Source organism: Chrysemys picta, chromosome 5 (genome assembly GCF_011386835.1).
Source record: "Chrysemys picta bellii isolate R12L10 chromosome 5, ASM1138683v2, whole genome shotgun sequence".
NCBI lineage: Eukaryota > Metazoa > Chordata > Testudines > Emydidae > Chrysemys > Chrysemys picta.
The window spans coordinates 72,770,260-72,796,768 of NC_088795.1; the positions used below are offsets into that span (position 1 = coordinate 72,770,260).

At 43.3% G+C, this 26,509-nt stretch overlaps 2 protein-coding genes across 5 annotated transcripts in view; one reads left to right on the forward strand and one right to left on the reverse strand.

Moving 5' to 3' along the window:
* Positions 1–8,004: 8,004 nt before the first annotated feature.
* GALNTL6 (polypeptide N-acetylgalactosaminyltransferase like 6) overlaps positions 8,005–26,509 on the forward strand; it is a 958,556-nt gene continuing 940,051 nt past the window's right edge. The window contains exons 1-2 of one of the 4 annotated variants that reach the window (XM_042842096.2): positions 8,005–8,869; positions 9,955–10,265. In XM_042842096.2, the coding sequence (XP_042698030.1) occupies positions 10,113–10,265 (153 nt within the window). In that variant the 5' untranslated portion in view covers positions 8,005–8,869; positions 9,955–10,112. Of the gene's footprint in view, positions 9,634–9,954; positions 10,266–26,509 lie in introns of all 4 variants that reach the window. The other 3 variants (XM_065596587.1, XM_042842097.2, XM_065596586.1) reach the window with 3 other exon arrangements.
* LOC135983679 (uncharacterized) lies at positions 20,779–23,666 on the reverse strand. Its single transcript, XM_065596583.1, has 2 exons — positions 22,879–23,666; positions 20,779–21,885 (listed from the first exon to the last, which is right to left on the reverse strand). Exons 1-2 carry the CDS (start codon positions 23,453–23,455, stop codon positions 21,410–21,412), a joined length of 1,053 nt encoding a protein of 350 aa, XP_065452655.1. The 5' UTR covers positions 23,456–23,666; the 3' UTR covers positions 20,779–21,409.

Sequence of the window (26,509 nt, forward strand, 5' to 3'; positions counted from 1 at the left end):
AAATTTTTTACATATGTATTTTTCTAAAAGATTTTCTAACTCAACCAGCAGTTAAATGCTGGCTGAAGAAATTAATGGTTGAAATTCAATTGCCTGTATTATGAAGCAGATCAGACTAGATGTTCATAATGGTCTGCATGGCCTTGAAATCTATTATTGTATAAACTTGTGAGGGAGATATTTTGGTCCCGTCCGTCCCCCCCCCCCCCCCCAATCAAGTTTCTTCACAATGTCCCTGGTAAAGGATCTGTGGTAACGTTGTTCACATCTGTTTCCTTTCAGATATGCTGTACTGTCTAAATAGTGCACAAACATATTCATATTTTATAAGATTAATGATATTTTCAGTTTCATGTGGAAACATTACGAATAGGATGCTTTATTATCCTATTATTTCCAGTTACTCAAGCTGGTTGAGTATGTCAGGGTCCACAGACCATGCCTGCATACCAGCACACAGGGAGCTAATTCACCCAGATGTACAAAAAGTAATGATAAAGAGCCAAGTGCCCAATTAACCTCAAAAGATAACTGGGAACTATGAAATCAGCCATATGACAACAGTCTAAAAACAATCATATTTATAGGATAGAATAAATATTACTGTTTGCTTCAGGTATATTCTGTGAAATTCAGTATGTGCTGATGAATGTAGTAGAGACCTACAAAGGGGTTAGGTCTGGGAGAAAGTCTAATACAATTCCTGGTTAATACAGAAGCGAGTTTGCATTCCAGCCTGGGGTTTTGTGCATTTGTTCTTATTTTTTTCCAAAGCCATTTTGTTTTCATTTTTCTTCTTGTAATTTATATTTTCTTTTTAAACTCTCCTCTTGAAAATAGAGTGCTCATGCTCCATGCTTAGGTTCAAGATTTATGTAGACTTTCAATGTCAGAGAAAAAGTGAGATTTTTTTTTTCCAGAGATCAGCACTTTGCTGAATTGAAAGCTACTTAATTATTTGACATTTTACTCATGTTCTCACAATCAACTTTTCTATCTGATTACTACCACATTTTCAATGATTTTTCTGCAGTGTGTGAGGTAACTAGCAAAGAATCAGGTTTATCTGCCTTTTTTTTTTTTTTTTGCTGCTTTGAGCCTGTAGTGTGGCACAGCAACCATCTATCACCTGGCTTGTCAGACAAAATAAAGATTTGAAAGTGGAAATAATCCATGGCTTTAGCATTACTCATGTAAGAGTCCTATAGAACTTGATAGAGCAATAAGTTTTCTATGAGTTGATTTTTTTTTTTTAAACCAACCTGTAGCATTCTCTAATATGGATAACATTTGTTTCTAAATTCTATAGGTTTTCAGAGGAGATTTTATAAAATCTTATTTTCATGTCTCTTAAATTATCTAAAGCTTTTAAGGTCCTAGATTTCCAACATCTTCCCTTGATATTTTACTATAGACACAAAGTGAAAGAGGCATAGGTTACTGGTTTGGGAAACAAGAAATATTTTAGGTCTATTCCTGCTAAAGGTTTTAATGTGTTGAGACATAGTTTCCAACAAATCTTCAGTGGCCCAAACATATTGCAGGTGTGGCCAAACTGGCTTGTGAGCCGCATGCGGCTCTTTCACAGTTAAAGTGCGGCTTGCTGAGCCCACCTCACCCCATTCTCCACCTACCAGACTGGTGGAGGGAGCTTGGGGCTTCTGTCCTGTGGCAGATTGGTGGGACTAGGGACTTCTTCCCTGCATGGAAGGGGAGTCTGGGGGCTTTAGTCCTGCATGGGTGGGAGGAGATGCTGGGGCTTGGGGCTTCAACCAGGCACTGCCCTGCAGGGATGAAGCCCTTAGCCCCGGTGGGAGCCACCCCACAGCGCAGGTTGTGTGTATCTTGTGGCGCTCAAACTTCTGAAAATTATTGTATGCAGCTCAGAGGGCCTGTAACTTTGGCCACCCCTGTAATATCACTAACCTCAAGGATTGAAAAACTGAGTCAGGTTTCCACAATCATGAGACTAGCTTCCAAGTCATCACACAAAAAAACATTTGGTTCTTTTATTTGCCTTCTGAGTTGAATTTTTAGTGTTCAATTTCTTTGTATTCTTCCACTGAGGTCTAGTAACTTTCATTTCCTAAAAAAAAACAAATCTCAGCTACGTGATTCCAACAGCTGGGGCTATAAGTCTCCTCCCTCACCTCCAAATATGACATTTGTGAGAAAGTTGGTAGAGTTGACAATATTGTAAAGATGTAATGCTGGTTTTAAAACATGTCAAAACTGTATCAAAGGAAGCCTAAAATGATGTGGAAACTATAGGCCAAATTCACCCCTGGTGTAAGTGGGTATACCTTTTGGAGTTAAGTCTGCTTCAAACAGGGCACCGTTTAACTCAGAGTTTATATACAAATTTAAGCATTTCAATTTTTAAAAACCAATAGCGCAGTAAGAGTTGATCTTAGCATGCAGGTAAATATGTCTAATATGAGATGTATCTCAATGAAACAGCTCTTAAGTGAACAGAAGCAACAACCATGGGAGTTTTGTGAGGGAGTATGAAAGGCCAATTATACCTAACATACTGTAAACTTGAGCCAATACCTCCTCTCCCCCACAAAAAAGACCCTGCAAGAATAATAAAAAAAATGCATGCAGAATTCCAGCAGCAAGGTGGGGGCTATCCAGTTCATTGCACTGAATTCAGCATGTATAATTATGTGCCTTGTGGGCAAGTGCCATAAGTGTGCATTTGGTGCAAGCAGCTCATGGCTCTGAGAGTATGGGCTCTTGATGCCAGAGTGATTGAACTGGAGGAGCTACGGAAGACAGACAGGTACCTAGAGGAGACTTCCAGTGACACAGTGCAATGGTCCCATTCCCTGTCTGACAGCCTCCATGCTATTGAGGAGAATGGAAAGTCTTGGGAAAGGCAAACATTTTGCTGGAGTGGAGGAAACCAATCCCTCCTTCTAGATGATGTCATGGTATTCTCTCTCATCCCAGTTATTAGGAAGAGACAGACAATAGGAATGGGGGATTCAATCATTAAAAATATAGGTAGTTGGGTTTGTGATGACTGGGATAATTGCATGGTGAATTGCCTGCCTAATATGATGGTTGCAGACCTCTTGAGACCTCTAGATAGACTTGGATTCAGTGCTGAGGAGGCACTAGTGTTTGTGGTACAGGCAAGTACCAGTGACATAGGGAAAAAGAGGAGGGTGATTCCGAAGGCCAAATTTAGGCTCAGGTAAGAGATTAAAATCCAGGAGCTCTGTGGTAGCACTCTCTGAAATATTTCCAGCTCTGCACCCAGGGCCAGTTAGACAGGCAGAACTAGAGGATCTAAATGTGTGGCTGAGATGATGGTGTTGGAAGGAGGATTTAGGTTTATTAGGAACGGGGGGAACTTTTGGGAAAACAGGATACTATACAGGAAGGATGGCACCAACCAAAATGGAACCAGGTGGGTATAAAAAGAGCATAGAGGAGTCTACACTGAGTGCTGGGGCCAAGCTGACACATATGGAGAACATACAGTTTGGACAAAGACATCCCTTAGGGAGGATTTATTCAAGACATACTCTGTATTCTAGTAAAGAGGGGATGATAGAAGTTGCTGAAGTACAGGTAGGAATTGGAGAAACAGTCAAACAAGAATCCCATTCAATTACATCACACGAAGGCAAACAACTAAGTATTGACACATTTTATAAATGCTTGTAAACAAATACTAGAAGTCTAAATACTAAGAAGGATGAACTACAGTGCTTGATATTAAATGAGGATATTGATATAATAGGTAGCAGAGAACCTTAGTAGATGATCAGTGGGACATGGTAATAGCAGGGATACAAAATATATAGGAATGACAGATTAGGTTGTACTGCTGAGGGAGTGGTACTCTGTGAAAGAAAGCATAGAATCAAATGTTGTAATAACCTTAAATGAGTTAAACTGTACCATAGAATCTCTATGGATAAAAATGCCATGCTTGAACAGTAAGAGTATAGCAGTAGGAATATACTATTTCACAATCACCATTGTGGTCAGTACTCAGATTACAGAGACTACTAAAACAGAAAATGTAATAATAATGGGGGATTTCAAGTATCCCCATATTGAATGAGAACATGTCACCTCAGGATGGGATGCAGAGAGAAAATTTCTAGACACTATTAATGACTGTTTCTTGTAGCAGCTAGTCCTAGAACCTACAAGGGAAGAGACAGTTCTTGCTTTAGACCTATGTGAAGCACAGGATCCAGTAATTTGAGTGGCATAGCACTCATACAATATATCTGGGAGTAGCTTACATGCTTCAGCTGTCGAAGCAGACCACAAGTGGTAGCTCTCATAGCAAAGCAGCGTAAAAGGCAGCCCAGGCTGGAGAACTGAGGAGAAAGAGCTGTTCATTGTGCTCAGGGTAAAGTCACCGCAAGAACTAGGGGTCACCCAATGAAATTAATAAGCAGCAGGTTTAACACACACATAAGGAAGTACTTTTTCTTCCAACACACAGTCAACCTGTGGAACTCTTTGCCAGGGGATGTTCTGTTCATTCCCTGTGAAGCCTCTGGCACCAAATACTGTCAGGAGACAGGGCTAGATGAACCATTGGTCTGACCCAGTATGGCCATTCTTATGTTTTGTGTGTGCAAGTATAGGTGATTTACAATAAGTGGTTCCCTCTGTTTTTATATTGCTGGTTTCCCCTTCTTTATTACCAATACAACAACACAAGTGTCCTTGCCCTCATATTAGCCTGACTTAGGACAAGTGATGAGAGATCATGACAAACACCTATGAGGTGAGCTGAGAGGGACCCACAAGTACTTGAACAATGAGGAAGCATCCTTTTAAAGGCAAGTCAGTCCCAGAAGTATCTGTATCACTATTGGCTAACAACCCTACTTCAGACCTAGGTAGTAATGGTCACAGAAAAACCCTCCTGAAAGTCATAGCATTCCCCTCTTTTTTTAGAGCTAGGCAGCCTGAAGCAATATGTCAACAGGCTGGAAGTCTGATCATTTCACTTTCTCTTGACTTAACGTATCAACTGGTGTTAGATACCACAATCATTGTTCTCTCCATTTCCATTAACTTAGTTACATTTTTACATTGGAAAGTTACAGGTTATTAATCTTAACTCCACAGGGTTCATTCATGATCTAGAGCAAGTTCCTTTTTGCAGACTATAATAATGTGCCTTATTACTGAGTACTATGTCTTCTGTGGCTTCATCTCTGCAAGCATTGGACTCTTGCCATAGAATATATCCCCTGGAAAGTGGATTCCCAAAGAGAAAGCCACCACCAAGTCAGGGCTGATCAGTACTGTCTGGAGACTAACTAACATGTTGGTAAAGTCATGATCAAAAGGATCAATACATGCTGCCACAAGTGCCAATGTCTGCTACCACTATAGCTGCTAGACTTTCTGTCCCTGTGTCCATACGGGATGGAAACTGCACACCACCATGGTCTATGAAGTAAGGGAGAGAAAACAATACAGAAACAACATCCAGGGATTTAGGAGAGGAAAAGGTGGTGGTCTTCCAAACACATCAGAAAGTTCACATTATTACCATGTGCTCTCAAGGTTCAGCTTCCCCAAACTGGGGATCCAGAAAATCCATGGGGTTTGATGGTCTTCCCCTGACTAGGCTCAGATGCCCCATAAGACTTCATGCACTTGACTTCCATTTTGACCCTGAGTTGCCTTACATACAGTTTCAAAACAGGGAAGTTCCAGAAGCCTGGAAGAAAGCTAATGGTGTGCCAATATTTAAAAAGGGTAAACAGGATGACCTGGGTAATTACAGGCCTGCCAGTCTGACATCGATCCCTGGCAAGATAGTGGAGCAGCAGATATTGGACTCAATTAATAAAGAACTAAAGGAGAAGAACTAATAAATTAATGCCAGTCAAAATAGGTTTATGGAAAATAGATCCAGTGAAACTTTGATTTCTTTGGATGAGATTAAAAATTTGGTTGATAAAATTAATGGTGTGATGTAATATACTTAGACTTTTGTAAGATATTTGCATTATTATTGCACAAGACTATGATTAAAAAACTAGAAAGATACAAAATTAATATAGTACACATTAAATGGATTTAAAGCTGGCTAATTGCGAGGTCTCAAAATGGAATTGTAAAGGGAGAATTATCAACAAGGCACATTTTCAGTGGGGTCTTATAGGGATGGGTTGTTAGCCTGACCTATAACATTTTTTTAATCAATGACATGGAAGAAAACAAATCACTACTAAAGTTTACAGATGACACAAAATTGGAGAAACAATAAATAATGAAGAAGAAAAGCCATTAATACAGAGGAAGCTGGATTGCTGGGTAAACTGGACCCAAGCAAACAGTCATTTTAATATGGCTAAGTATATAAATCTAAGAACAAAGAATGTAGAGACTACTCAGAGTATGGGGGACACTACTGGGAAGCAGTGACTTTGAAAACTGTTTGGGGATTGTGGTAAATATTCAACGGAACATGAACTTCCTGGGCAATCCTAAATCAAAAGAGCTAATCCTTGGATGCATAAATAGGGGACTCTCAAGTAGGAGTAGAGAAGTTATTCTAACCCCTCTATATGTCACTTGTGTGACCACTGCTGGAATACTCTGTCCAGTTCTGGTGTCCACAATTAGGGTTGAGAGAAGACTTCTAAGAAAGATTACAGGATAGAAAACATGTCTTATAGTGACACACAAGGAGCTCACTATATTTAGCTTAACAAAGAGACCAGTAAAGGATGACTTGATTACAGTATGTAAGTACCTCCAGAGGAACAAATATTTCATAATGAACTCTTGAATCTAGCAGAGGAAGGTATGACGTGAGCCAGTGGGTGGAAGTTGAAGCTAGATAAATTGAGGTGTACAATTTTAACAGTGAGGGTTATTAACTCTATTGGAACAATTTATGAACGGGGCTTTAGTGATTTCTCCATCACTAGCAACTTTTAAATCAAGATTGGATGTTTTTTCTCCCCGAAAGATAGGCTCTAGTTTGGAGAGATTTGATAGTATATTTTATACAGCAGGTCAGACTAAATGATCACAGTGGTCCCATCTAGCCTATTTCTGCAGGGGCAATTCTATAGCAGTAAGTGACATATCATCTTCCAGGAATGACACTAGGGGATTTCTTCTCCAGAAGCTAGAGGATATGGGAGAGGGAAGCAAAAGAATAATTTCCTCACTACTCTTATACTTAAGAGCCTTGAACCCCACTTTGTCAAGTAAGCACAACTTGGACCCCTTCCAACTGTATATTCCCTACTTCTGTGTAATGCTCCTGGATTTCTGTGTCGCTCCACCCACTGAAATTCTTCAAGTTGAAATGCACAGAACAACTAGTCACAAATGTACTGCCACGCATTTCATACCACCTCACAATTTTCAGATGTATGCATTGGGTTTTGCTGCAGGATAGCTCCAGTGCTCCACAGACTCCAGAGAACCCTGTCAATATTTCAGTGGCTAATAGAAATAATGAGCAACAACGACTTGGTGACCTTTTTAATACATGACTGAGCTAGTGCTCTTTACACAGAAATATACAGATTGTGTGCCTGTCAAGCATACCTTGTAATCCAACATTCACCCTATGCACAATCTGGTATAACTCATTGTCCTTGAGATTATGAACGTCCTTTAGGGGGGAAGAGAGCTGGCACCTCTTTTCATGTAATTTAAATTTAAAGACTCACCCTCCTCACCTAGGGGGAGGAATTTCTAACAATCAACCTACCAAGGGCAGACTGGCACACTGTATGCCCTATGCACAGAGCCATATTTAAAAAGTCTCTACCCACATTCCTTCCTAAACAGAGCTTGAACCCGAGAACGTTTGACTCAGATTAGAGGTTTGTGGTATTTCAAAAGCTTACAACGTAGGCAAGGCAGGTTTGCTCACGTTTTGGGTGGCTGGCATAAATATACACCAAGGACAATGTGCTTTCGGAGCAGGGTCTCCCCCGATTCGGGGGGGGGGGAGGCATCAGGCTAACGAGCGGGGGTGGGCTAGGCAGAGGATACTCTGGGAAGGTGACTGACACCACGAGCGCAGGTCATTCCGGGGAGGTGCAGAAGGGGACTGAAATTAAAGTCCACGCTTTAGGGCCCGGCCCCCGCAGGGTGCCTGCGCTCACCCCAGGGATGGATCGGGCCCCTTTATTACTGGACGGCGCCTGAGAGCCCAAGGCTGTGATGCCACCCTCGAGACAGCCTCTCGGCTTCTCCCCGGTGCCCCTTTGGCATTGGCCGAGCCAGCGGGGCCCTCCGCCAACCCCGCTGCGGGCATGCGGGGCGCAGTGTAGCCCGCGGGACTTGGGCTGCCGCCCCAGCCCAGCATGTCGGCCCCCTGGAGGCCGGTGGGGCGCAGAGGGGTGGATTCTCCCTGGCTCCTAGGCGGCGCGGCTCCGCAGCTAACGCCACGCGAACGCTCGGGCTGCTGCGCGGGGAAGCTCCGCGAGTCTCCTTACAGAACAGCCTCGCCAGCATCCAGGGGCTGCACGGGACCCGCCCGGCCGGGCCCGCCGCTGCCTCCAGCACGGGGAGACAAGAAGCACCAGCCGCCCCCGGCTTCTGTGGCCAGGAGCGGAGCCGGACGGAGCAGATTGGGAGCCGGATGCTTTTCCTGCCTCGGCCGGCTCTGGAATTGCTCCTACTAATACGACGTCGGGAACGGGCAGAGCCGCTTTCTGTGCCAAGTAGCCCTCTTATCCCCCCGCCTCCTCCCACCCTCCTCCTGGTCTCCTCGCCGGCGAAGCCAGCTCGCAGCTGCTGCTCCCCGGGAACTCATCATGAAGGAGGCGACGAGAAAGAGCCCAGGAAACAACCGATACTTCTGGCCTTTAGCTCCTTCTTTGTGGCCCGGAACCGTTGGGTTGAGGTGAGGGCGTTGTGGGTCGAGTCCGGGAGCGCAGAGATCCATGGTTTTACCCTGCGCCTCCTCCAGCTTTGTTTAAACTGGAGCTGGGAGAGATTTCCCCCTCCCCCCGATTAGATCCCGTGCACATGTTGTACACCAGCTAACATCTCAGCTGAAAGCCATCAGAGAGAGAGACAGAGCTAGAGGAGGAGGTGGTGACTGGGAGGGAGCTGTTCATCCCCCTTGATTACCCCCTTGCCAGTCCCTCCTGCACACTTAGAGCTTTGTATCTTTGCGCATTTTGTATGTAATAAATTGGTGAGCTCATGGTGTTTTCCTTTCGTCTCTGCTTGATCAGTCCCAGGAGAAGAATGGTAACACGAACAGCATTAGAGTGTGAAAATATTGTCCGGGAGGGAGAGGAACCGAGCGGTGGTGAATGCACTTTGCGATACGATAACAGTGCCTAGAAGGGAGGAGGGTATGTCAGACTAGTTGGTATTTTGCTGGTAATGATGTCAGCTGTATCCTTTAAGGGAGCTCTTTCCCTCTGTCACGAAGTGCACTTGATGTAGTTGAGACTTGAGGGAGAGGAGGGGAAACCGAGGCTGTCTCTGGAGGTGTGTGTGTTTGGATCAAGGAGTTTAGAGCTCGCCTTTCAAACTGGAGTTCCCGTTCCCTCCTTCGGTCCCAGCTGGAGCTGCACCTTGTAGCTCCGGATTTCTTCCGTGGTGGGAAGCAGCTGTTCTGATGGGGGAGATGGTCTCTTCCTGCTAGAGGCAGAGGTAGCATTTCATCTCGCAAAGGAAGAGCTTGCAAATTGTTCCCTGGCAGTCCCACTCTGATCAGCGGGTTGCGGAATTGCGTGCTTTAACCGCGCGTGGCCCCCAGCTCCCACCCAATTTCCCACAAACCATTTGTTGTCGTATCAATTTCTCAATAACTTCTGATCAGTCTAGTACCCGAGCATATTTACTCTGTTTTATATTAACGTGGATCGATCATGTGCTTCACAGTTTCCCCGGGAAAGCCTCAGTCGATGGGCGATGATTTCAGTCGCATTTGTGGGGGAATTAAGTGAATCTGTGTTTCCGTTTGTTCCGCAGGTTACAAACTCCCCCTGTGAACTGTGAGGATTGGTGGTGACTCGAGGCTTGTAACAAAAGTTTATTCTAACCGACTCCCAGTTTGGGGGTGACGCGGAGAGACTGAGGGGAAAGGAAATTGGCCCTGGGAGCAAGGAATAGCTCATCTTCTTCTATATATGCTGCCATTTGCCATGAAGAGAAAACAGAAGAGATTTTTGCAAATGACGTTGTTGTTCATGGTGGCTTTAATTTTCCTGCCTAATATTGGTCTGTGGTCTTTGTACAAGGATAAACACCTGGTGAAATCCCCAGAGCCAGGAGAGCAGCAGGTGAGTGAGATGTGTATATGTATGTGTGTGTGTGTGTGTGTGCGCGCGCGTGGGGGGGGATATAGTTTTGTTTGCTAAGTAACCAACCATTAAGATTTAAAAGCATCATTTAACTTGATCCGTGGCTGCTATAAAAAGCTAGTTTGCACTTAATGATGCTCATGTGTCATTTTTAACTTGAGGATTGCTTGAATGCCAAACGATATTTAATAGCTTGAAGACGTCTTTGATATCCCAATGGTAAATATAATGTGGAGAAAAGGAAAGCATGTATCATACAAGAAAACTTAAGCGAGGATGTTGTAGAAGGTAAATTAATCTACGGATTTAAGTTTCTCAGAAGAACACTTGCATGGATAGTTACAGAATGCAATGATGAAAATCTGGGACCAGATGCACACTCTGGTGTAGACAGGCACAGTCCAGTGGCTATATCTGGGCTAAACTTGGCCCCCAAAGTCTGTAATATTCACTAGGGGCAAACAAAAAGTGCAGACATTATCAGAACTTCCATCTAGCCAGCATGCAATCAGTAATGCCTCCTAGAGGGAAATACAGCAGTGTGTCTATTAAAATTGCTCATCATCCAATCAAGTTAACTGCCATTTGCGCTTCTCCTGCTAGGAACTGCTTTTCCTTTTTCTACTAGAAACTTAAAGAAGAGACTGTCAGTCTTCTCCTTTCTACTGAATGTTGTTAATATGGCCTGGTACAACTATAGATAATGTATACAGAGAATCAGGCTGTGTGTTTGATGTCATAATATGCACTTAAATATTTCAAATTTACAGTCCTTCAGTCATCAGTTATTATTAGTAGCAGTTGTTATAACCTGTTTTTTCTTAATATAATTCAGCTCATTAGGTTTATATATTGCTCATAAATCTCAATAAGACTTTCATTAAATTACATATATTGAGAGTTTGTTATAATGCAATATTTTTAATCACTAACTGCTCTTAAATTCCATAATCACTTGTTTTGCACAACACTGCTGTGTTTCCACTGTGTAATCTTTGGTATGTTTTAAGGATGGTTATTTAAAAAAAAAGTTTAATTTGATCTTTTAGCTTGTTTACCACTTCCACAGCCTTGATATGAGTTTATTAGACAGCATCATGTATCATCTTAGTATATTAATATTCTTAATTTCAAGGGTCATCACCCATATAGACTGTACAATTTGCACATATTGAATGTATTTGTCATCCTAGTCAGTTGAACAATGACATATCACTAACAATCAGTTTTGCTACTACTAAAGTTTGCTCTTCACATAACCATACCTATTATGTATAGTTGTAAAATGCTCTGAATGAAGATACTACTTTATAACAATAGGAAATCAATGTCAGTTCCTCTATTTTAAGAATCCTTTGTCTTTACAGGTTTTTAAAAATACATTGGATCTCAGATTATAGGGGCTAGAAATATTTTTTTTCTAAAGACAGTCCAAAATATTGATTGGTGGCTATCAGTAGTTTACAAGAAAAAAAACACTTTAAAATCTTTTCGGTTTCTTCTTCAGCTGGTGATTTAAGGAAGGTAAGGTGTTCTATGTGAAATCCACCTTTCAATGACTGACACACAAAAACAGTTTCTGTTTTCTAAATAATTATGGCTAGAAATATGATATATTTTCTAGTTTTAAAAATTACAGCCTAAGTAGAGCAACATGTATAAGCAAAAAAAGGAAACAATTAAAACAAACAAACACTTCAAGAATGAACTCGCCACCTCTGAGAGATCAGCTGGTGGAATGTATGAAGAGCTAATGAGTCTTACTAATACTCAATTTTAAAGTTGCTAAAATCTTAAGTTTTATTTCTAATGCTAATTGAACAGCAACGTGACTGCGGGAAACTAATGGTAAAAACAATAAAACGGGGCAATGAAACTTTCAGCCCTGACTTCAACTTTACAAAACTATCTGGATCTGTTCAATTGCCTGCAGTCTAATATCATTGTCCTAAGTGAGGTTCATTGTTGAAGATGTCATAACAAATGAGAACAGCAGGTTGAGGTGGAGGTGAGTAATGTTACTACCATACATTTAACTCGTCCAGTTGATGTCATGATTTAATGTATGCTATATTATAGACAAAGGTGCACAAAAGGAACAAAGGATTCAAATAGTTTTGAACCAAAGAACTTAAATACTTAAAATATAAAGCAAAAAAAGAGGATTGTAATGTAATCTCAGGGGAGAGATTTAGTAAAAGAATGTCAACAATCTGCTGACCCATTTTTCTATTAATTATACAGAGAGAATAACTGTTTAGCTGTGAAACTATATTTCTTAAAGTCTTTTTACATTAACATTCTAAACTGATCAATAATGAGTATGAATGCAGTAAGTTAATTTTAAGCTTAATTAAGTAGGATATCGAAAAAGTTAACTGCGATTTATTTTAGTTGTGATGTCAGAGAAAGCATGTATAACTTGGAAAAATTTAGACTGTTACTATATAATATGGATATGATTGGGAAGAGGGGAAAAGAAGAGGGAATTATGACCTTAAAATAATAGGTGAGCAATTGGCTGAATCAGGAGTGACTCTTGCTGTCAAGAATAAAATGTGTGTCCAACATTTTTATAGTATATTTTGACATTGGCTGTACTAGTTTTAGAGCTGATATTTTACTTTGTTAAATTTGGCTAACATTATGTGGAATAAGCATCAGCTGTCCTTCACTGGAGGAACGGCATAGTTTTATGGTGTTTTGACTCTATATATTGCATAAAAATTACCAATGAATTTTTAAAGCAGACATCCTCCAACTTACTTGCTGAATGAAGGTTCTGTCAACCATTATTACCTCATGAATCTGCAAGTGACAGAATAGGGTGCAAGGAGTGATAGTGGGCTGACTGAAGCATTGACATCATGACAATAGCAGGCAACAAAGCTAGTCAAAATGGATCACATGGTTAATGAGGTGTCTCTTTTTATCCATATATGGGAAAGAGGCCCTACTGTATGGTATGGTTGCAAGTGGGGAAAATCTATGCTATTTATATACCTGAGCTGATAGACTATGTTACAGTGAAATGATGATTTTACAGTTCCTAGTAATAATAATTAGTAATAGAATTTCAATAGGCCACTCTTAAACTTAATCAGATCACATTGTGAAAGTCTTGTATCATGGAAGTCTTGCATAGCTATTGCTAACACCGAAGCTTGCTCTTATGAGAGGGAAATGCAAAATCAGGTTGGAAATATGATACTGGCAACACTGATTCAGAGTATATCATCACTTTAGTCATTGTGCATTAATTTTATATGCAGTACTAATCCTTGAGTGTTTCATACAGTTTTATTTCTCTGGTCTCTTGTAGTTTTCTGAAGTGATTATTTACATTTTGGTAGATTTATCACTTTGCTGATAAACACACATTGAGCAATTATCATCACAAGTACAGGATTTAAACAGAGACTCCAAAGGCACAGTGGCACAGACCAAGGGCTCTGAAATGACAGGAAAGAGTATTAAATCCCCCCTAAAAATCCTGTTTAACAATTAAATGGCAGTTAAGAAACCCTAAATATGAATCTCAAAAATAAAATTGAATTTCTCTTTTACTCTCTATAAATCAGTCTTCCTTTTTATTCCATGGAAACAAGAAACATTTAATAGACCATGTTGTCTCTCTCTCTTTTTTTAATAGCCTTGTTAATTCCTTAACACATCATGGTGTATTTGAGTTCTATTTACAGTTTTTACAGTTGGCTTTACTTTACTTTAACTCATTCATTCTGTCCCTTCATATTGTTTGTCACCGAAATATTCATATACATGATTTTAAATGTCTTGTCTGATCTTTTCTTGTCACCTGCCTAAGGAAAGGAGTTTGGATATTAAATTACTCTGATTCACTCTTTTAATTTCACTTCTCATTTTCTCTTATTGGAGTGCTGGTTGTTGCTTACTCCTGTAGCCACTATGATATAGTGCTAATACAGAGCTAGTTAATTTGGATAGTGTGACACCCAGTATTCACCACTGCCATGTAATTAGTGTATGTTTTATAGAAAGTATAGCTTGTGAGGTATCATTCTAGAAGTCTTGATCTGGTATACATTAATACATCGTTGGATTGTATGTGTTTATTGTTGTATGTGAAGTTATGAAGTTTGGCTACGTATGTGTTACTGAAACATGTTGTGAGGTTGAAAACACCCACAAGAAGACGGTCAGGTACAACAGTTAAAAAGGCCATACAATGTTAATGGCTTATTGAGGAAATGCACACAAGCACAAGGATTACCTCAGGAACTGTGTACAATAGAGACCGCTCAGAGATAGCACTAAACAATGGGAACTGTTTGACCCAGGTCACAGCAAAAGAGCTTTCCAGCAAGTGTGAAGAAGATATAAAAGGAGGACAATGACTTCATGAGGGTACCTCACTCTCTTTGCAACAACACACCTGGAAACATCTGAGGAGTGAGGACTGAACTGTGGGAAGTGATGGTCCCAGACTAGAAGGATCTTTAGCCTATGTATGAAAACCTGGGAAACCCAAGGCAATTTGTACCTTAAGAATCTGCCAGCCTGTTTAGCACTTAGGGTGAGAATTTGCTAATTTATAACCTACCTATCTAGTGTGTTAAGCTCAGTTTGCGGTTTTTATTTACTAAGATAATCTGCTTTGATCTGTTTGCTATCCCCTATAATCACTGAGAATCTTTCCTTTGTAGTTAATAATTTTTTTTTGTTCTCTCTAAACCAGTTTGTGAAATAACTGGAGGCAAATTTCATGAGCTTACAGTGTACAGTTTTCTGTGCAGTGCAAGACAATACAATTTTGGGTTTGCACCCCAGAGGGGGAGTGCACTTGAGTGCTGGGCAATCCCCTAGTTGATTCTTCCCATGCAGAGCTGATTTCAATGTCTGTGTCTTTCTGCAGATGGGCGTGTCCCTACTTTGTTTGTGTGCTAGAGGAGGCTTGAGGGCCTGGCAAAGCACAGGGTGAAAGAGCCCAGGCTGGTGGAATGGGAGGGCTTAGTGGGACTCCAGTACATCAGGTGGCACACCGTCAGTGGGGGACAACCTGTCACAAATGGTATCTTTGTAACACAGTTTTATGAACCTGTAATAAAGTTTTATCCATCTTTATTCTATTCTATTCTATTCTATTCTATTCTATTCTATTAAACTATTCTTTAATGTAGGAAAAATGATTCCATGGGATAGACTTTCCTGAAATGCCTTTCATAGTCAAGGTATCCCAAAGATAGATACGTGTTGAAAATTACTGTTATTTTTTATTGTTGGTTGTGGGTTTTTTGGGGGGGCGGAGGGAGGGAGAGGTGGGGTGGAGAAGGGTAACATGGTAAATTAAAACCGCACCTTCAAGTGATGATCTTTGTGTATTCCATTGTGCGTGCTCATGTGCCTGAGATTGGAAGATTTTTGTTAGTAATGCCTGCGCCCTACTGCTCCGAACCAAGGACATAAGGGGCGATGCAGACCAACTGACTCTCCAGTTCCATTCTGCTGCCCATGGTCTGAGATGGAACCATTCAGTGTCTGCAGCACTTGATACTTTCTTCAGCTTATTTACAGTTAAAATTGTAAAAAAGTTCCTTTAATACTTTTAGATAGCTTTAGCTATTTCTTAGTACTTAGTTTGCATAAGTTTAGGGCTTGGGTGTTCCCTCTGGTTCCCCGCCCCCCCTTCTGAACAAGGTGACCCGAATGCCTGGGATTCGAGAACTGTTTCTCCTGCGCCCAGGCCTTCCCTGTCAGCAACCATCTGAAGTACTTCTTACTATCTTGGGGAAACTCACATCCTCTTGAAATGCAGCATTTGCTGATCCTTCCACAGCAGAACTCAACAAGTCCATGAGTGTAGACTTTGAAGATCTCTTATGGATCGTGCTCTGAGGCCCCAGTTTGACCTGGGTTATACAGCGGGTGGAGGCACTGAGATTCCAGGTCTGAGAGGAGTAGACCTAAAACTCTCTTTCACACAGGAACTTTAGGAGGGTAGAAAACACACTCCTGAACGATTAAAGAAATCCTCCTCCAGGTCCACTTTAAAGAAGATATGACCCCTTTTTCAATGCCATCAAAGTTGGGTGAGATTCTGTCTCCTTGGTAAAAGGAAGCTCAGGCACTCACAACAGACACAGTACCAATCTCCTGGCTCTAAAGAGCAAGAGTAATTTGAGACTGCTGGAATGGAATCATCCATGGTATTGAAGGGGGAGGAGCTTGATACTTCTCTTTCATCAACTATTGCATAGTCACACTGTAATAAGGATTTGTTGGTGCTGAAAGTTCTTACAATGCCGACTCTGCCAGACAGAGAGACAAGAGTCCTCCTTGCCACCACACACCTGCAGTGAAATACAGTACCAATGAGGATATTGTCATCCTCCAGGATGTAGAGTCTCCCATCCGATCCTCACAAGGATTGATACTACTATACCAGGAGCATGGCACAAAAGAGAGAGTTGCTCCCGGATCTCACAAGTTCCGTGGTTCCAATAACACCACCCATGGAATTGGGATCTATCTTTTCCTCCTCAGGTGCATCGAACATGGGCAAGAGATCATCACTGCCTCCAGTAAGGAGGAGTCAGGAGGTTAGTCCAGATATAAGATTTAGATTCTCTCTTGGACTCCTTTCCATTCTTATAATACAATGCACACATGTTGGGACCAATGGTGTGAGATCTATTCTATGGGGGCTACCTCAACCACCATTTGACCCTTCTTAATGGCTGTAGTGAGGACCATGTGACCTATACATATGCTGTCCTGTGTCAGAACAACCTATTGGAAATCACAATAGTCCTCTCCTTAGAGAGAGGAATCTGAACCTGCTTAGGAACTAATGGAAGAGGAAGATGAATCGGAACCGATGGGGTCATCATCATCATCATCCCCCGATAAGGCGGTTGTGCTGGCCTCACTTTCTCCACCTGATTACAGGCAATTCCAAGACCTATTAAGGTTGGTCATTGACATGCTCCTCATTCCCCTGGAGGAAATGCAGGAGACATCTCAAACTCCTCGACATTCTGTAGCACTTGGGACCTAGCAAGGCAGTGCCTGTTAATGAAGCTATTTCAGAATCTGGCAGGGTGGTCTGACATACTCCAGCCATATGTAGTCCCACTCCAAAGAGGACAGAAAATAAATACTTTGTACCAGCCAAGGGAGCAGAATTTTTATTTACACACCCTGCTCTGAACTCCTTAGGAGGCCAAGCAGTCTCTGAAAGAAACCGGCAATATCAGCCCAAATCCATCCCTTCCAATAAGGGAGCTGAAGGCTTGGACCTGTTCATGAGGAAAGCTTTTACTTCACCCAACCTATAGTTCCACATAACATTCTGTCAGGGGCATTAATATCTAAATACAACTTTGTTAGTAAATTCTGCAAACTTGGAATAATTAACAGGGTCCTGCAGGAGGACAGAGCACAGTTCCAAGCTGCCATTGAGGAAGGCAACCTGCCATCTCTTCAAGCCTCAGTCAATGCAGCAGACACAGCCTCCTGTTTGATGGCAACAGCTATTGTCGTGAGTAGGACATTGTGGCTTTAGTCCTCAGGATTTTCCAGGGAAGTCCAACCTACTGTGGAGGATTTGTTTGTGAAGGGAACAATTTATTCAGTGGGAAGACAACTGATTCATTACACTTATTGAAAGACTCAAGGGCAACCCTCTACTCACTAGGGATCTATACTCCAACACCAAGGAGGAAATTCCACAGGCCAGAACCATATAAGCAATGACTGGCACCTCAATACTTTAATGATAAAGGGGTTATGAATCACCAGGGAAATGACAGAGGTTGCAGTAAACACATTTCCCCTTCTTCGTCCTTCCAACCCTAACCTGCCACTAAGAAACACTTTCGGACTTCCGAGAGCTGTGAACCACTCCAGATACGATGTCCATCTACCCAAACTTATGATACCCAGTTTTGGTGGCCATCTGTCTCTTTTTTCTTCCAAGCTTGTCAGATAACAACAGTCAAATGGGTTCTTGACATGATTCATACTGCCTACACTATAGAGTTCCTTTCCCTGTTCCTCTTCAGGGACCCCTCTTGCCAAAGGATTCACAGTCAAGAACTAGATGCTCTGCTTCATCTGTGAGCAATAGAGGCAGTACTGTTGTAATACTGGGGAAAGGAATTTTTACTCAAAATATTTCCTCATCCCCAAAAAGAAGGTAGGATGGAGTCTCATCTTGGATCTCAGACAGCTCCATGATTGTATCTGCAGACTAAGGTTCAGTTTCAGTAATTCCCTCACTGAACAAATACTACTGATTCACAGCTCTCTGTATGGAAGGTGCCTACTTCTATATAGACATCCATTCCTCCCACAGAAGATGCCTAAGGTTCACTGTATGTCCATACCATTATCAATATACATGCTTCCCTTCAGCCCTGCAACTATGCCAAGGATATTTACAAAAGTAGTTTCAGTCGTGGCAGCTCATTTCTAATGACTGATTACTGAGGGGGCGATCTCATCAAAAGGAACTGACAGCAACCTCAACTTTGGTCAATCTTCTGAGTTTACTGGGAATCTGCATAAAATTTTCTGCATTAAAAAAGTCCATTTTAGATTATAGACAGACTGTAGATTTTGTTGGGGCAACATTGGACTCGATCAGTGCCAAGGCATACCTTCCTCAGGATGGATTCCAATCTATAAAGAACTTGTCACTTAACATCAGCTGAGCCCACAGACATCAATCCATTCAGTCTTAGGGTATGTCTACACTACGAGAGTAGTTCGATTTTACTTAAATCGAATTTTTGGAATCGATATTGCAAATTCGAACGTGTGTGTCCACACTAAGGACAGTAATTCGACTTTGTGAGTCCACACTAATGGGGAAAGCGTCGACATTGGAAGCGGTGCACTGTGGGCAGCTATCCCACAGTTCCCGCAGTCCCCGCTGCCCATTGGAATTGTGGGTGGAGCCGCCAATGCCTTCTGGGTAAAAAAATGTGTCGAGGGTGCTTTTGGGTAACTGTCGTCATCCGTCCATCACTCCCGCCCTCCCTCCCTGAAAGCGCCGGTGGGAAATCAGTTCGCGCACTTTTCTAGTCAGTGACAGCGCGGACGCCACAGCACTGCGAGCATGGAGCCCGCTGTGACCATTGCTGCAGTTGTGGCCGTTCTCAACGCCTTGCAGCTTATCATCCACCTTTCCCAGAGGCAGATGCAGATAAGTCAGGCGAGGAGGCTACGGCACCGCGGTGAGGGCCTGAAGTCTGAGAGTAGCACAGACCTGTCAGAAAGCACGGGACCCAGCACCGAGGACATCACGGTGGCAATGGGTCATGTGGATGTTGTGGAACGGCGATTCTGGGCCCGGGAAACAAGCACTGACTGGTGGGACCGTATAGTGCTGCAGGTCTGGGATGAATCCCAGTGGCTGCGAAACTTTCGCATGCGGAAGGGAACTTTCCTTGAACTTTGTGAGTTGCTGTCCCCTGCCCTGAAGCGCAATGACACCTGGATGCGAGCAGCCCTGACTGTCCAGAAGCGAGTGGCCATAGCCCTCTGGAAGCTTGCAACGCCAGACAGCTACCGGTCAGTCGCAAACCACTTTGCCTTGGCTACTTGCATCACAACAACCCCCACGGTAGATTTGCCCACGCCAATCGTTGATGTACTGCTGTCAAAGGTAGTGACCCTGGGAAACGTGGAGGTGATCATAGATGGCTTCGCAGCGATGGGATTCCCAAACTGCGGTGGGGCCATAGATGGAACTCACATCCCTATCCTGGCACCAGACCACCAGGCCAGCCAGTACATTAACAGAAAGGGCTACTTTTCCATGGTGCTGCAAGCACTGGTGGACCACAGGGGACGTTTTACGAACATCTACGTCGGATGGCCGGGCAAGGTTCATGACGCTCGTGTTTTCAGGAACTCTGGTCTGTTTAGACGGCTGCAGGAAGGTACTTACTTCCCGGACCACAAAATTACTGTTGGGGATGTGGAGATGCCTATAGTCATCCTCGGGGACCCAGCCTACCCGCTAATGCCCTGGCTCATGAAGCCCTATACAGGCGCCCTGGACAGTGAAAAAGAACTCTTCAACTACCGGCTGAGCAAGTGCAGAATGGTGGTGGAGTGTGCTTTTGGTCGTCTCAAGGGGAGATGGAGAAGCTTACTGACTCGCTGTGATCTCAGCGAAACCAATATCCCCATTGTTATAGCAGCTTGCTGTGTGCTCCACAATCTCTGTGAGGGCAAGGGGGAGACCTTTATGGCGGGGTGGGAGGTTGAGGCAAATAGCCTGGCTTCTGATTACGCCCAGCCAGACAGTCGGGTGATTAGAAGAGCCCAGCGGGACGCGCTGTGCATCCGGGAGGCTTTGAAAGCTAGGTTCCTGACTGAGCAGGGTAACCTGTGACTTTTAAGTTTGTGTACAGAGAAGCTGAACCTGCCCCTGTTTCTTTATGCAGTTAATGTTGACTATTCTCTCCAGTTACATACCCCCTTCACCCCCTTCCAACACACGTTTAGAAATAAAATCACTTCTACTTTGTTAATGAACACCGTTTTTTTTATCACTGTTTTCGCGGGAATGTTTTAAACCTGGGACGCAGACTGTGGTGGGGAGCGGGTGTAGTGTAGTGACGCAAATGACGCTTCTAAACTCCAGGATTGACAGGCTCCGCTATGGTGGACTGGTTGTTTCAACGGAGCCTGTCACCCCTCCTGATCGGGACTGTGTGTATGGGGGGGCTATTTGACTTTGTGGCAGGGGGAGGACGGTTACAGATCCCCTGCTGCGTGGCTCTGTGATCCAGGATAAGGACCGCCACATAAGATCTGTAACTGCCCTCCCCCGCCACAAAGTCACAGAGCAACCCACCCCCCACCACAGAACATGAAAACCACCTCCCAGACTGACCAGGGTAACTAGTGACTGCACTGTGTATGTGCCCTGCTGCTGGACCTGCCCCCGCCTATGTACCCTGCTAAAGGTGACTGTCCTGTCCAATTACCAACCCCCTTCCTCCCCTCCTCCAAAAGAACATGATGGAAACAGTAATTAACAGAAACGTATTTTTTATTAGCAACTACACATGAAACTGGGAGGTGAAACTTGGACGGGGGCTTGTGTGAGGTGGGAAGGAAAGAACTTGTCAAATTTTGGGGAATGAGAGCCTTCTACTACTAGAGCTGTCTGCAGGGATGGAGTGAGAGTTTGCACAGACTCTGCCGCCCCTCCTTCTTTGCACTTTGGGTGAGGGGGGTATGGGACTTGGTGGCGGGGGAGGGCGATTACAGATAGACTGCAGCGGGGCTCTGTCCTCCTGCCTCCGTTCCTGCAGAACATCCACAAGGCGCCGGAGCATGTCCGTTTGCTCCCTCATTAGTCCAAGCAGCGTTTGAGTCGCCTGCTGGTCTTCCTGCCGCCACCTCTCCTCCCGTTCCATGTGTGCTTGGTGCATTTGGGACAAGTTCTCCCGCCACTGGGTCTGCTGTGCTGCCTGGGTTTGGGAGCAGCCCATAAGTTCCGAGAACATGTCCTCCCGTGTCCTCTTCTTCCTACGCCTAATCTGCACTAGCCTCTGGGAGTGTGATGCCAGGCTAGGTTGTGAGACAGTCGCAGATGTGGCTGTGGGAATGGGAAAAAGGGAGTGAATTCCTCAGAAAGATAAATGTAGTTGTGAACAAAGAACATAGTCTTTCTCTGTGAACAAGACCATGCACAGCACCTATCACATGTGCACTCAGGACAAGGTCGAATTCTCGGCCTTCGCATTCAGTGCCTGGGGTCTTGCACTGCAGATCTGAGAAGCGGGGCAGGACACCGGAATTTGTGTAGCAGGCAGACATGGTAAGCCGTAGACTTGTGGCAGCTTAAAACTTTAATAGTAGCACTGGCCTCCTTTCACATTGAAAGCAATGCCAGTCCCTGCTGCCAGCAATCCGGCAAGCAGGAACTCTGCCCCTGTCCCACCCCCTCGCGGCTGTCCCCGGGAAAGATCCCTGTATGCTGCCCCTCTCCCGCCTCCACCGCGTGGCTGCAAACCAGCGGTTACAGTTCTGTAAAGGAACGGGCAAGCAGTCCCAACACTAACATTCCCCTACCTAATTCAAAGCAGGTCACCATGAGCGACATCACCCTGATGAGGATCTCAGACAGTGAGAAAGAAAGAATGCTTCGGGAAAGCCTCCAAAGACCAGGGCCGTATGCTGCCCTGCTCTGCAGGGCAATGATCCCTGAGTACTTGATTGTCTCGTGGCGCGGAAACGTTTCATACTACGGAGGACCCAATAAGGCCGCTCTCCCCAGGAACCTGATGCAACGGCTTTCCAATTACCTCCAGGAGAGCTTCCTCGAGATGTCCCAGGAGGATTTCTGCTCTATCCCCGGACATATAGACCGCATTTTACTGTAGCTGCACTGGCAGGGACTAAACAGTAGAGCGGCCTAGGCAGAACAATCATGCATTTGATTTTGATATTGATTTTTTTTCAATAGTTGCACTGCCCAGGACTGAAACGTTAAGCGCCTAGGGCAAACTAATCATGAGAAACCCATTGTTGTTGTTCTTAATATTCCTGTTCTGTTAAAAATAAATGTTTAGATGTTTAAAACACTTACTGGCTGATCCTTCCCCAGATTCTGTGTCTGGGTTAACGGCTGGGGACGGTTGGTAGGGGATCTCTGTAAGAGTGATGAAGAGATCCTGGCTGTCGGGGAAATCAGCGTTGTAAGCGCTGTCGACTGCCTCGTCCTCCTCATCTCCTTCCTCATCTTCCCCGTCCGCTAACATGTCCGAGGAACCGGCCGTGGACAATATCCCATCCTCAGAGTCCACGGTCAGTGGTGGGGTAGTGGTGGCGGCCACACCTAGGATGGAATGCAGTGCCTCGTAGAAACAGGATGTCTGGGGATGGGATCCGGAGCGTCCATTTGCCTCTTTGGTCTTCTGGTAGCCTTGTCTCAGCTCCTTGATTTTCACGCGGCACTGCGTTGCATCCCGGCTGTATCCTCTCTCTGACATGTCTTTAGAGATCTTCTCGTAGATCTTTGCATTCTGTCTTTTGGATCGCAGCTCGGAAAGCACGGACTCATCGCCCCACACAGCGATCAGATCCAAGACTTCCCGATCAGTCCATGCTGGGGCCCTCTTTCTATTCTGAGATTGCACGGCCATCACTGCTGGAGAGCTCTGCATCGTTGCCAGTGCTGCTGAGCTCGCCACGATGTCCAGACAGGAAATGAGATTCAAACTGCCCAGACAGGAAAAGGAATTCAAATTTTCCCGGGGCTTTTCCTGTGTGGCTGGTCAGAGCATCCGAGCTCGGACTGCTGTCCAGAGCGTCAACAGAGTGGTGCACTCTGGGATAGCTCCCGGAGCTATTAGGGTCGATTTCCATCCACACCTAGCCTAATTCGACATGGCCATGTCGAATTTAGCACTACTCCCCTCGTCGGGGAGGAGTACAGAAGTCGAATTTAAGAGACCTCTATGTCGAACTAAATAGCTTCGTGGTGTGGACGGGTGCAGGGTTAATTCGATGTAACGGCGCTAACTTCGACATAAACGCCTAGTGTAGACCAGGCCTTATTCTCCTAGGTTACATATCTTCTCCTAGCAGGAGATAGCTAGGAACTGCTTTTCCTTTTTCTACTAGAAACTTAAAGAAGAGACGGCCAGTCTTCTCCTTTCTACTGAATGTTGTTAATATGGCCTGGTACAACTATAGATAATGTATACAGAGATCAGGCTGGACATACTTAGGTTGGTTTCAAATTGATTATATCAGTTTAGCTTGGGCAGGCTGAACTGATATGTCTGTCTATGGTACTTATATAATCCCCATCATCATAGTATCTGAGCACATCACAATCACTTTAGGGTATTTATGCTCACAACACCTCTGTGAGATAGAGAATTACTACTGTCCCAACTTCCCAGATGCACAGCTGAGGCATAGGCTAATTGACTTGCCCAAGGGCACACAGGAACTCTGTGGCAGAGCAAAGAAGTGTGTCTGTGTCTCTGAAGTCCAACACGAATAGCCTTCCTCTCTAGTTTGTCCTTTCTTTCTAAGATATAGGATATAAGCAATGTAAGAGTATGCACATACAGTTTTAAGTCACACCTTTAGTTACATTTAGATAAGTCTAGGCTTCCCCTTTCTCTAGCCACTTTTTATCCCCAAGTATTTTGTAAAGCTCCAGGTGAGATAATGATAACTCAGGGGCTGTACAGGCAAATGTGGCAGCTGTTGAGAACTCAGCAATAGCCAGGGAAAATAGAAAACTACAGGGCATTTGGAAAAATATGCTGGGATGGTTTTTCACAAATTTGTAGAAAAATTAGTGAGGATTTCCCCAAATGTCCAGAATGTTTGCAGTAATCTATTTGCTACTGTGCTTGGATTTGTTTATATTCTAATATGAGATACTATTGTAAGCCACAAGTAAAATCATGAAAACAGGAACAAGCTTTACAGAGTTTTTCCAAAGTAGTCTTGCCTGCATCACAGGGAACCAGCAAGTTGAATGAAAAAAAACATTTTATGCCCTATTTTTTTTTTTTTAATATTTTTTGGTGGCCCATAGCAAACATCTCAAAAGAGCTATCTTATATTCCTTTTTACTACTGGTATAGTGGAAGCTGGATAGCACATTCCACTACTATTTAGCAATTCATTTTCTCCGTCTACTGACCCCTATAGGGGTCCCGATAGAGAATGGAGTAACTTTTGATGTTCTTTGATGTTCTTTGACCCTGTGGCCTACTAAGAGAAGTGTTGATTGTCTGTTAATGAAATAATAGTTTTTCCTCTCGAAGTGTGATAGAATATTCAGCTATTTGCATATTAAAAACTTTCAGCCTTTTTCATATGGAACATCCCTTCAAAATTATTATTTATTGATTTGTAATATCAAAGCACCTAGGACCTCCAGTCATTGTGCTCGACACTGTACAAATACAGAACAAAAAGACAGTTCCTGCCCCAAAGCGCTTACAACTTACTGTAAGTATAAGACAAGAGATAAAAGATGGAAACAGATGGGGAAATACAAGGAAACAATGAGACAATATTGGTCCGCATGATAGGCTGTGATCTCAGTGTACCAGTGGCCTAACCATTGTCAGGTTTTTGCAGGCATCATGGCAAAGGAAAGTTTTGAAGCAGGATAATTAGGTAGTTTTGGCAATGTTTATGGGGAGCTGTGCCCCAGCCTGCGAGGTATCATTGGAGAAAGCACAAAGGTGCTTGTTTGATAATTTAACGAATGGGTAGTGGAAGTTGGCATCATGGACTGATTGGAGTCAGGAGTCAGTATCTTGATATGAGTGAGAGAGAGAATGTTAATGCAGATGAACCTTGAAAGTGTATAAATGCAGATCCAGTGACTCCTAGCCTGCCTGGCAGTCACAATGCAGAGCTTAAATGCTATAAAGTGCTGTCTACTGGCTGTCTGTACATGGGTGAATTTCACCTGCAGTATAAATAGTTAAAAATGCAGTTAAAGGAGTAAAATGTGTTATATCTACTTTTGCGTGCCTGTACATCTTGGTGTGATCTTAAAAAGTCTCATTTTAAAATGATAGAACTTTTATTACTTTTACTTTTGGCACCTAACAATAATTTTATGTTTAATTCAGTATACCAGGGGAAGTACTCCTGTGGCTAATTTGGTACCTATCTATTTGAAGGGATATTACCCAAAAGGGTATAATTTTGAAGATGAAATGACTATTTTCTATATCTAAACTTCAGCCCAATTTAAATTTTATCTATGTTTATTGTACAACCCCTGTTAACATTTTCCCCTGTCTATTTTAGATTAATTAATTCTTGATAATTTTTTCTAGGAAAAAAATCTAAAAATAATCCAAAACATTTCCCCTATGAGGAATCTAAGGCCCTGATCCTGCACTGAACTCAGAGCAGGTGGACCCCTGCATCCGTACAGAGATCCATTGAAGTCAGTGAGCTATTGTGGGCTCAGGTGTCTGTCCACAGGGAACACGGTACAGAATCAGGACATAAGTTAGAAGAAGAACAGCTCAGCTATATTAAACATGTCAAAAAATAGCTACATTTATGGCCCTGATCCAGCCAAACACTTAGGCCTGTATTGACTTCAGTGATATAACTCTGTCTTCATAAAGTTAAGCACACATTTAAATGCTTTGTTCGATTGGGGCCTAGGAGAGGGGCATGTTTGAATGGTCACATTAAACAAGGTAAAACACATTGCAGAAACA

Coding starts and splice junctions, on each gene's coding strand:
- LOC135983679 (XM_065596583.1), bottom strand. CDS start 23,455: ATGCAGAGCTCTCCAGCAGTGATGGCCGTGCAATCTCAGAATAGAAAG. Junction 21,886..22,878: donor ATCTGGGGAAGGATCAGCCA/GTAAGTGTTTTA, acceptor CCATTCCCACAG/CCACATCTGCGACTGTCTCA.